Source organism: Lolium perenne, chromosome 3, assembly GCF_019359855.2.
Source record: "Lolium perenne isolate Kyuss_39 chromosome 3, Kyuss_2.0, whole genome shotgun sequence".
Classification (NCBI taxonomy): Eukaryota; Viridiplantae; Streptophyta; class Magnoliopsida; order Poales; family Poaceae; genus Lolium; species Lolium perenne.
In genome coordinates this window covers 312,855,951-312,868,034 of record NC_067246.2, presented here as the reverse complement: position 1 = coordinate 312,868,034, position 12,084 = coordinate 312,855,951, and the positions used below count along the sequence as shown (strand labels likewise).

Below are 12,084 nucleotides of genomic sequence, written 5' to 3'. Positions count from 1 at the left end.
AGTGGGGCTCTGCTTAGTTTCTTAATTTGGTTACCCTCCAAGGTTAACACGCTAACTCCTCCAGCTCCACTGCGGTGAAGACGACGGACGGGTTTACTTTTACTTTTCACCCTCTAGCTTTTGACTTGTCTCCTGTAGCCGGTCCGACACGGCGAGCGAGCTGAGGCTGAGGGACGACGCGGCTTTTCCTACTGCCTCCTCTGCTTTCATGGATGATGGATCTTCTACCTCATTGCTCGTATGATCGTATCTACCGGCCGCCAGCGAAGCTGGAATTGCTACCAAGTCATCACTGTTTGCTCGACCTGTGCCAGCTCACCCGAGCGGATAACCTCGAACGGAGACGTGTAACAAGGTGGCAGGAAATGGAAATGCCCAACTTGCTTTTAATTGCAAGAATATCGTGAGAATAAAATCACACCTGGAGGTGGTCTTGATTCCTGGAGTATATTCCCTAGGAGCATCTGTTCACAATTGCCCTGCGTTCTAGGTTTAGTTAAAGTTAAACTTTGCAAAACCTAACTATAAATATATATAAAATATTAATATGTAAAATATAAATTTATAACCATTAGAATCATCTTGATTTTTTTTATATTACATAAGTCTGCAATTACAGATACTGATATTTTTGGCTATATCTTTGGTCAAATTTTAGAAACTTTGACTTTGACTAAAGCCAAAACAAATGGTAAATAAAAACGGAGGGAGTATGTTTGCACTGCTCTGTTTTATTACGATTGCAACCTGGTAGGAGGTACGAGAGCAGCACAGTGCTCCTTCCTTTACGGATTATAATGCCCGAGGGCTAATTCGTTAATGCCAAGAAACTTCATAACTTGGGCATCTCCGACTTCCAGCCTATTAGCTTGCGAAGATCATCGCTAAAACACTTTCTCTTAGACTTGGGCCGCATATGGGTGGCGTCGTATTCCAAAGCTCAAAGTGCTTTCATTAACAAGAGAAGTCTCCACGACAACTTCCTCTATGTGAATAACCTTGCTACGAGACTTCATAAAAGCAACACCTCAGCCCTTCTCTTCCAGCTTGACATTCGCAAGGCTTTTGTTTCGGTGCGTTTGGACTACACCGTCGATTTTCTTCAAAACATGGTTTCCCAAGTAGATTTCAGAATTCGGTTGTTGCTTTGTTCGTCACCTCCTCATCCCGGTCCTCCTCAATGGGCTAGCCGACCACCTGATCAGGCATGAACACGGGTCGCGCCAAGGCTACCCCCTATTGCCGCTTCTCTCTATGTTTGCCATTCACCCGCTCACCAAAATTCTTCAGTTCGAAACCACACACGGCCTACTTCGCAAGATTAGAAGGCGTGGCACCATATTGAGCATGTCTATTTATGCGGATGATGTGGCTATTTTTGTGGCTCCCATTAAACAAAATATCGAAAACCCTCCTTCTGTCCTTAAGGGATTCGGCGAGGTCACCCGCCTTTGCAAGAACTTTCAAAAGAGCTCCGTCATGCCAATCCAGTCCGGGGAGATTGATCTTGATGATATTATTAACGACATTCCGGAGGAAAGAGCCGCTCTCCCCATAAAGCATCTTGGCCTTAGGAGAGTGGATTTTCAACACCTTGTGGACAAAGCGGCTGATGAATGCAATTATGAAACATGTTTACCTTATGTTTTTTGCATGAGTAGTGTGATAAGATATTAGTATATTGTGAGCATATCATTTGGAGATGTTATATTAAAAATAAATAGATATTTTGAAGTGATAAAAGTAATTTAAATGATTTTCACACACCTAGGTGAAAGGGCAATGGCAGATACAACCCCATCAGTTTTAACGACCGTATGGGTACCGCACGCCCGTACCATGTCAAATAGTTTCATGACACGAAGACGAATCTGAGAAAATGAAAGGAAATAGAAAATGCCTACTTGCTTTTCATTGCAACATATAGTTAGCGAGAATAAGAATCACAGCTGTTGGTCGTCCTGATTAATGGATTATGATGTTTGCACTGCTATGTGTTTACTCTATATAAACTCAGGACGTGGTAGGCGGTACGAGGGTAGTAGAGTACAAGGTTGTCAACCTCTAGTCAGCAACGCACACCGTGCTTCCTCTACCTAGCTCTACTAAACAAATGACGCGCACTGCACTACGTGTCGTGCCTGCATTGCTGTTACAGTGCATTTCTGTCCCTAGTAAACAAACCGGAGCTCTATTGTCTGTACTTAGTGGACTACTAACGGGAGCATATGCTTTGCTCTGTATTCTGAAGGCGTGGTGGCCTCCGCCACAACGTTGTTGGATGGCGACCCGGCCACCCAGTGCCGACGTTTCGTTTGTTTTCTTCTTCGATTAACATGGGTTTATACGATTACTCCCATATTATCGGCAATGGAGACGTCGTCCTGACAAAGAGCACTGGATATCGATCGTTTCGTCTCTACTTTGCTGGTGCAAGAACATTTCAACGGTGTGTTGATCCATCGATGATGGAGCTAGATCGACGAATGAGCCACTAGGTCTAGTGAAGAAGACTGCGATTTTTGGAGACGCATTTTTTGTAAAAAAAAAAAATCAGGGTGCTTCCGCGAGACAGTGCGAAATCTCCGTGTTCTAGCTGGGGTATTTCGAGTGGCAGGAATGGGGGAAAATGCACTGTCACTGTTGAAAGCGGAATATGCTGGTATATATTTTTTGCCGTGGACAATTCAGCGAGAGTACACTAGCAGCTAGCACGTTGTACGCTGCTAGTAGAGAGAATCACATCACATCACATCAATGTTTGCACGCAGTTGTTGGGCCGGCACGCGCGCGGGGTTGACGGGATAATGCAAACGTTTAAATTAGGCCGGCCCGAGGCAGAGTATAGGATGAGCTCCGGCCAGCCATGAGCCATCCGAGGACGACCGTGCAGGCAGGCAGGCAGGCGGGCACAGTGGAGCAGTGGCGTCCCCACAGGGGTGCAGTGCCGGGCGGTGCAGTGGAGACAGAGAAAGGCAGGTGCCGCACTGCATCGACCCATGAACCACTCTGACTCTTCCTCCTCCTCTTTCTCTCTCTCTATCTCAGCTCTGTCAGGTTCCATCGGAGGAGAGGAGTCGCTCCGTCCATCGTACGGTCCGAAAGAGGCCCCCGCCTTCGAGTCCTAGGGCATCCATCCGATGAGGCAGAACAGTGGAGCGTGCGTCGTGGGCCGGCCAGGCCGTAGCCTGTTGGCACCATGCATAGCCAAGCCCTACCAATCACGGGAGCGCGTTCCTGGCCTGGCCCACCCTGCTTGCTTTCCTTTGCTTACCACCACGCCTGGCCCATCGTTATTTTTTTCTACCTCTGATGAAATACTCAAGCAACCCTGAGGCCACGCTCCAGCCTAGTCGAAGACCTTGCCACACCTATGGTACAAAGTTGGCACCCAATAGCCCCTAGCCTAGACGATGTCTCAAGAAGGCCGTGACGCCAAGTCGCCGCCACACGGTCTGAATATAAACCTAGGGCTTTCCCAGGAGCTAAGGATACAACCACAACAATGCTTCCAAGAAGGGTCACCACACCCGCGGGGAGCCACCATCATCATAGCCGGGCAATGCTGACCAAAGGCTTTCATCATGCCCCCAAACCTCCAAGCGGAGACGAGACAACCATGGGCAAAGACACCCAAGTCTGGAAGCCCACTCGTCACCCACAGAGTCAAGAAGGCGAACGACACCCACACCTATCAACTCCGCGAAGGCGACAACACCACCTCCCTCGGGGATTGGTACCCCGCCACGGATTTGAGAACCTCTCCGTTCTACACAAATTTTGCATCACGTTGGGCGTGGATGATGTGCATAACGCTAACAACCTCACCACAGATCTGCACGCCATCATCCATGCAACATACACTAATGACCATGTCGGACCTGCCTGTCACCCTCATCGACACCATAGATCTAAGACCGAGATAATGCGATCAAAGAATAGAAAGATGATCAAGACAAAACATGGTTTGTATAAATGATGACGAACATACATTGAGGTGGGAAATTTCACTAGAAGAATCCTACTCAACTTGAGCGGTGAAAGATCAAGATGTTGCCAAGACGAGGAGTGGATATGACTTCTAAAACAAATATATATTTGGCTTGAATAAATGCATAAATGAATTACTCATTTAACTTTCACTAAATAGGGTAAACTAACTATACCAACAACAACTTAAGCTTGATGAGCACAATCACAAATGATAAACAAGATATGATTATTTCAAGCATGAAGTATACCATGAGGAAACAAAAATTGACATTTAGAGATAAGAGAGGCATGGAGACCAAGATAATTGACGATGTTCACTTTCCGTAAGCAATCTAATCACCATTGAAGAGGTGTGGTTTACTACAAAGGACCCCAAACACAATGAAAGCTCATCTTGTCCTCCGAGCCACATCCACAAAGTTTTGGGCTCCTTCTCTTACGATTACCTTTTCATCCACCCCAAATCAGGCAAGCTCCACAACCTATTCACAAATCCTACGAAGGGAAAGTTCGAACCTCTTCACCATCTTCCACGAAGTGGTATTCATGAAACCAACCACCAAACAAATGGAAGGGAAACACTCCAAGAGTAACAAGCTTACGAGCTCTCACTCAAACAAATCGACGTCGAGGGCATAAGCCAATGCACCGAAGGCAAAGGAAGATCACAAGACAAGCACAAACACACACTCCCCCCTCTCTCTATCTCTCAAACAATAACAATAAGCAACAAATTATATGGAGGAATTGGGGAGGAGGAACAATGGAGGAGGTCAACCAATGACTTAAAGATAAATAAAGTCCAAAAGCTTCCCTTCACATACAAGAGACATTGATTGGTGGAAATTTGAACCTAGATCTCCTCACTTTTTTCCTCAAAAAGATGTAAGAATGGTGGGAAAACTTTGTAAAAACCTTAGAAACCATTGGGGGAGAATATCTCTTTTATAGGGAAAGTTTATATCTGCCAGTTGAAGGCCTTTTCAAGAGACCTAGTATAGAATCCGGAATTATGGGATGGGTACCAGGCCAAGAAAAATCTTTCTAAATGGGCCTCCGATATAAAATTGGAATTCGAGACTAGAAATCACATGCCACAAATTGCAAAACCACTTACATGAAAAACACAATGTATTTTGCCTCCAAACACCATTTTTTATGAACTCGGGCTTCTTTGAAGTTATCAAGATGATATAAGTTCTCATGTAGAGAACAACACAAGATCAACTAAAAGGAATAAAAACCACAAATGCAAAGGCACTAGTACAGAATGAGCCTTTAAGGCTCCCAATCTACCGTTTCCGTGTGTAGTGCAAAAGATCGTTGACGCCTAAATTTTACATCCGTCTGCCAGTGGCCCGGAAAGGCTTCTTCACGGGGACATCACATACGAAAAGCATTCCAACATCGTAAGAAAAGTATAGCGAACGGTTGAAGAAGTAGAGACCATCCAAGTACATGTTCGACATCCCCCAAGTTCATTGTTATAATAACCGTGTTCAATTTCTCTGCGATGTTTTCTATCCTCCCGCCATTTTGTTTACTTATCCCCTTCTCAAATGGTAATTAATATATAGTCATGTGTAGAAATTTCCGAAGGTTGCATCCTGATATTCCTTTCGACCCGTGTAGCCACTTCGCTTTCCTCCCGTGTGCGACATAAAGCCCCGCATTGTGGTAGACAAGTACTCCGATATGGCTTGCAACAAGAAGACTGCTCGAATATCATGTGTTTGGTAGTGCATGCTGCTACAACATCGCCGTGTTGAGCGGGCACATCCAGTGGTGGAGGAGGAGCAATCATCTATTGGGAGGGAGGAGGAGTAGTCCCTCCCGATGTCAAACCATCAAGCCGTCTCCTAGATACCTCCGATTTGGATTATCAGATTGTTGTACTTGTCGATTTTCCCTAGAGACCTAAGTTTGTAGAATCAGTGTGAAGAATGATATTAGTGTAGCATCACTCGAACAAGATCTCGAGCCATTGTTTAGCGGTTGTTTACCAAACAAAATGTTTTCTTTGTTCAGGTGTGTATCAATGGTTGGAGACAGGTTAGGGCCAAGGTTTCATCTGCAACTATGTTGTAATAAAATGATATATAAAGATAAAATAAAGCACACATGTATAACTATGCAATAATGAAGATACGAGGTCTATTAGGGGCGTTGTCCTAATAACACCATATGCGGCATGCAACAAACCAAATGGATCTATTATCCAGCCATGGATTCCTTTGCATCACAACAAACGATGACTAGCCAACTGTTTTAAAAGTTTGGACTGATGAAAAGAGGCTAGACAATATATTTATTTCATTGGCACTTAATTTAGCTGGTGATGAGGGTTAACTTAATTGTCCGATGAACATGATACTTTCAAATGAAGAACGCCCACTCATGGTCCTGTAAAGCAAAATTGGAATGGATGTAAAAAAAATGCGCATTTGTGACTTTTGATCGTATTATTTGACGCATAGTTCATATTTTGTGGCGAGTTCCCTGGTAGGCTGATTTTGTTGCGAGGCTCCTAGTAGGCCGATTTTGGGCAAGGCCCCAAACGTTAACTTCTGTAACTGGTGCGGAATAGTGTAGCAAATGGGCCATCATTCACCCTCGAATCTTCACCGCCGAGTTCGTCTTCACTCTTCAGCTCTGTGCCTCTGTCTGTAGACATCTTTGATGTTTCTGCTGCAGTGCTGCCTGGCAGTCAAGCAACTGGAGAAGAGAGTTTGGAGGAAAACATCTCTTTTCAGCGGCCACATGCAAAGTCCTGAACCACGCTATCATGCTGCCTGCCTCCTCTGCTCTGTTGTTCTTGCAAAGCAGGTGCAGTGAAGCAATTGAGGTCAGGTGACAATGAAAGCTCTCTCAGATCAGACGAGATGGGGCCAAAGTATTACTTACCACCAATAGGTTACCCAGCATGCACACGGAGCAAATGCAGAATCTAAGAGTTATCTTTGCATTGCAGCACTCTTTGTGTTACTACCCAGTGCTTACCGGAGTTTGTGGGAGTTTTGTTTGAACAATCTGTTGTTATATGTTACACTAAGCCAAGGCAGAGAGATACTGTTGCACAATAAGTCCAAGCCAAGGCAGAGAGATTTTTTTAAACCTTTTTTGAATTACTGTTTCCTTTTTTATGTATGGGGTGCTTGGCACCCATAAGCATGAATGTATGTTCCCATCATCCACCATGCATAAAACTATACAAAGTGCTCCTCCATGCTTGGCATGCATTTCACATCTCACACATCTTGGACTAGGCATTGAATTAAACATGGCTATACCTACATGAAGAGGATCCCAGACAACAGATAGCAGCTAGATGCTCAGGCCAGATAGGTGGTGAGCATGTGACATGAAGAGAAATGATGTAGAACTTGTGCTGGGCCCCCAACACTTGTCGAATGCACACCAGGCCGAAGAGCAAGTGGTAACGTGGAGCCCATGTCTGTGATGGGTCAATGCACAAACTTAGCATCATCCTTCTACTACAGCAAAGAGATCTAGTAAGAAGATGCCTCATTTTACAGACATATATGCACATTTTCCTCCCAGGCTCCAAAAAATCATGGCCAGTTCAACATCATGAGCTCAACCACCAGCATGCATCATGATACTGAGCAGCTATACTTGTTTTGCCTGTAGATTGCTGGATCCCATACGGACCATCTAACCTGAATTTCAGTATTACTGAAAGCGGGACGGTGTTTGATCCCAGCACAACCCAGTGTTGACGTCGTCTCGCGAGACAGGAGACCATACGGGGAGCTTAGCAGTGCGCTGAAGAAAGCGCCAGCGGTGATGACGGCTAGAAGCTGTGGAGTTGGGTGAGCATAGCGGCGAGTTCATCGCTGGATGGCCGATCAGCTGGCACATCCGAGAGGCACATGATGGCCACCCTGACGGCCATCAGCATCTCCTCTTCGTCAACCTCCTCCCCTGTGATGCTGCTGTCCAGTGCTTCTTTTGCTTCACCAGAATGCTGCATATGACGGAGCCATCGAGCCAGGCCACCCCGTCCACTTTCTCCTGAGAAAAATGGATCTGTGGGGTCTCTCCCGGTAAGCAGCACGCCGAGGATCAAGCCAAAACCATAGACATCACACTTGTCCGTGTACCTGCACCATAGAATGTTTGAATCTCAATAAGCAATACATGATATACGATGATCTGAAAATATACAGGTACATCATATCGAAGTTCTGAATCTACTGGGGGCTGAAACATCTGATGTGCTGAAAATGATGAATGACAGTGCAAGATATTAAAAATCTAACTAAATCTTGGGGCCAATATATTGGCACAATCAAGCTGAGCTTATATACATGGTATACCCGCAAAAAAAGCTGAGCTTATATACAAGAAAAAGATACAGGCTCTATTAGAATTGATCACTAAGTTCATAAATAAAGATCTAACTCGACAAAACAAACAAACGATGAGTTACGCTTTTGGTTAAAATGACTGGCTAGAACTACTTACTTACAATTCACTTTCCATAATTGCTACAAACAAGCAATTGGAGTACTAACTAGGTTTATCTGAAAGAGATTGGAATAAGAATATAGAATACCCATCCTCGAAGGATCTATTCTCTGATTGAGATATGGGAGGTCAAAATGAAAAATGTCGATTTGAATTTTCAGGAAAAGGGTCGGCCAAGAACCGTATGTGCTCATGCGGGAATATATGGAAAGCATAAGGATCAAAGGTAATTCAGAAAGGTCAGATGCAGGTTCCCTAACAAAGTAAAGATTCTCGGTTACTAAAAGCAAAAGTTGGATAACTTCATTAAGCCCTTTGTATTCTTTATCAATATGCTTTATATCTTCTCTCTTACTCATTCCACTGATTAAATGACGCGGAAGCGAAGTCTACTCATGGTAAACACGGTCACAATTAACATGGAAAAACCTAATTCAGAAGTCTCATAAAAGAATACATACAACAGCGTGCACTAACTAATGATTGTATACTTTTTACTGAGGACACAAACCTAAGTAGCTAAAACATAAAACAAAACAGTCCATGGATGCAAGCAATAATCAATAGACAGTCAAATACTTGTTCTGTTGCTTATGGTTCTAAAAGAACATTTGAACTACAATTAGCATGTTGGCTGTCAAAGATATAAGTAGTTAAGTACGAGTTACCAAATATCATATCTTAAAAGTTATGATATTCAGAGCTAAGAAATATCACACATCAGATTTCTACCAATCTGAAACACTTGAGTTGTTTGCCTCCTATCTGAGACTTGAGTACGCAACAGGTGAACACATACAAGCATGGTAAAGCACAAAATTTAGCAATAAAGCATCCAGATTTTACAAGAGATTTATTTGAAAAGAGCTACATTCCTACCAGCAAAAATGATACAAAATATTATTTATAGTTAGTTTGAATTCAGGATCAAGAATGGAACCTACTAAAATTTGAACAATCAAGGTGTAGTTCCCCTTCTAAATTTAGAATCAACAAACAAACCAAGCACATTGTAAATTTGATAAATAACAGTTACACTGCAAACAGCAAGCAATAAATTTAGATGAATTGGACATCAAAATCAGGAAAAAAAGAGAGACCAGATAGATTTTTACCTGCTACTTTGGTAGCACTCCGGAGCAGTGTAGAGGCTGCCGGACGATTCCGGATCAGCAGCCAAACCTGAATCAAACAGCCTCGCAACACCGCAACCAGCCAGAACAGGTTCGAATCCTTCCTCTAGCATCACATTCGACGGCTTGAGGTTGCAATGCAGTATCCTGGGGCTGCACTCGAAGTGCAGGTACCGCAGCCCCTTGGCGATCCCAGCGGCAATCCTGTTCCTGGTGTCCCAGTCCAGGCTGAGCTGCTGCGACCTGACCCTCTTCATCACGTCCTCGAGGCTGCCCCCGGGCACGAAGTCGTAGACCAGCGAGAGCCGGTCGGGCTCGCGGACGTAGGCCTTGAGGCTCATGACGTTGAGGTGCCGCACCCGGGCGAGCTGCTCCAGCAGCCGCTGCACCCTCCTCATGTCGGCCTTGGAGAGCGGCGGCAGCGGCGAGGAGTCCGGGTGCGCGAATGCGGTGTCGAGGCGCTTGACGGCGACGGTGAGGTCGCCGTCGAGGACGAGCTTGTGGTAGGTGCCGCGCGCGAGCGGGCGCGCGGAGGGGAGCGCGAGTTGCAGGCTCTTGGGCGAGATTTGCGGGGTGAAGGAGACGGGGCCCCTGGCGACGGCGGGCGCGTCCCTGGCGTGGAGCACGGCGGCGCGGATGGCGTAGAGGAAGGCGAGCGAGAGGAGGAAGCCGGCGAGGGAGCCGAAGAGGACGCCGAGCGCGATGCGGCGCAGGCGGGCGGCGCCGCCGGGCTGCGCGTGGGGAATCTTGGGCTGCGGTGACTGGGGAGGGGGAGGAGGCGGGGCGGCGGCTGGGGGGTCGGTGGACATGGGCTCCGAGTGGAGCGGCTGGGAGGCGGCGGGGCGTGCGCAGAGCGGGGAGACGGCGAGCAGGAGGAGGAGCAGGAGGAGAGTGGCGGCGAGGGTTTTGGTAGGGTTCTTGCCCACCAACATCCCGCGTCCTCGCGCCATGGAACCAAGAACCGCTTTGGCACCAAAATGAAATCCCCTTCCAGCGCTTGAAACGCGAAATGCTCCACGAATTTGAAGAAGAGAGGACTCCGGTTTTTCTCGGCTCAAGATGCCATATTTTTTGCTTGTTTCTTGCTCATGAACAAGGGCAGATTGGTTGCAGCCGCCAGTGGATGCACACGCTCTACAGAAACAGAAAACAAAAACGAGGAGCTCAGTGCAATTAACAAGGGCAAGGTCCAACTTTTGAGAGATTGTGCAAGAGGTGAGGATTGTTGCTACCTAATTGGAGATTGGTTACAGTGTCAGAGATTTGAACATAGGTAGGGGGAAGTACCTGAAGAAGAAGCACCTCCGGGGCAGGAACGGCAAACACGCCTCCCCCCTTCTCCTCGCAAGCAGACTCAGCCCACCACGGCAGAGCAGAGCAGGGGCACGCGCTCGTCGCCTCCCACCAAGAACACCGAGGTGAGCGCCGTTCCTCAACGCCCACCCCAGGCTTCTCTATTTCTCTCTCCTGGCACGCAGAGCTTTAAGTTGAAACGGAACGGCGGCGCAAGAAACAAAGCCCAGGCTCTCACAGAGCTCGTCGCAGGCAAGCAGCGAGTTTTACTCGGAGGGCAGAGCAGAGAGCAGAGAGAGCAAAGTAGCGTGGCGGCATTGGCGTGGGGAATCAAAAGGGCGAGGCTTTTCCCGGCGCATCTCTCGGCTCAGCACGCACACAGAACCAGACATTCCCCTACCCCGCCCCCGCCCCCGCGCCTGGATTCCCTCCCGTTTTTTACCCTCCGGTTACCACGAGCTCCTCCTTCTCCTCCCTTCGTGTGGCTCTAGCATGGACGATAGAGGAGAGGAGCCCGAGACGGAGCAGGGCCGCCTGGATATCCGTGCGCCATGCCCCACAACCTGTCGACAAAAACTTATTTTACCCTGTCCCTCCTCAAAGTGAGAACACACCTTCTCTCTCCCCTCCCACACGGCCACACCGCCACACGGCCACACGATGTAGGAGTACCGGCGTACCCAGCCGCACTAAATTCTGTTTTCCCCGTTTGGTACGAGAATTTACCCAGGGTGAGAAGAAAACAGCTCGAATATAGTAAAACCCACATATACCCGAAATGCTCGGATATTTAAGACATCTCCAAACGGACGCATACTTCAGGGCATACTGTTGTATCGTGATTCAAATTCATTCTAAAAGGAGGTTAACTTCTGACGAGCGGAGCGAGGTCCATCGTTAGTAGGTTTGAATAAAACTCATAGCATATGATAAATCAGGACGACAACAAACCATGATATACATCAAGCAATCAACGGCACTAGAATATGAAATTCGTGATATGTACTTAATATCTTCATCAGTAATAGGACATTGCAATGCTGACAATTTGAAGTGAGAAGCAATTGGTGTACTAACAGACTTTGCATCATGCATATTAAAATGTTGAAAAACTTTCTGAATGTAATTTTGCTGACTAAGAAATAACACACTACAGTAGATTTTTTGTCTCTTG

At 46.5% G+C, this 12,084-nt stretch overlaps 1 protein-coding gene across 1 annotated transcript; it reads right to left on the bottom strand.

The window, feature by feature from the left end:
* Nucleotides 1–7,262: 7,262 nt before the first annotated feature.
* Nucleotides 7,263–11,323, bottom strand: LOC127345477 (inactive leucine-rich repeat receptor-like protein kinase CORYNE). The gene is made up of 3 exons (XM_051371955.2): nt 10,905–11,323; nt 9,600–10,751; nt 7,263–8,117 (listed from the first exon to the last, which is right to left on the bottom strand). Exons 2-3 carry the CDS (start codon nt 10,565–10,567, stop codon nt 7,808–7,810), a joined length of 1,278 nt encoding a protein of 425 aa, XP_051227915.1. The 5' UTR covers nt 10,568–10,751; nt 10,905–11,323; the 3' UTR covers nt 7,263–7,807.
* Between the last annotated feature and the right edge of the window lie 761 nt (nt 11,324–12,084).

What these genes read in the sequence shown, in the direction of transcription:
- LOC127345477 (XM_051371955.2), bottom strand. Translation starts at nt 10,567, where the DNA reads ATGGCGCGAGGACGCGGGATGTTGGTGGGCAAGAACCCTACCAAAACC. An exon ending in GAGTGCTACCAAAGTAGCAG is followed by an intron (nt 8,118 to 9,599) that starts GTAAAAATCTAT and finishes TCTATGGTGCAG; the next exon opens with GTACACGGACAAGTGTGATG.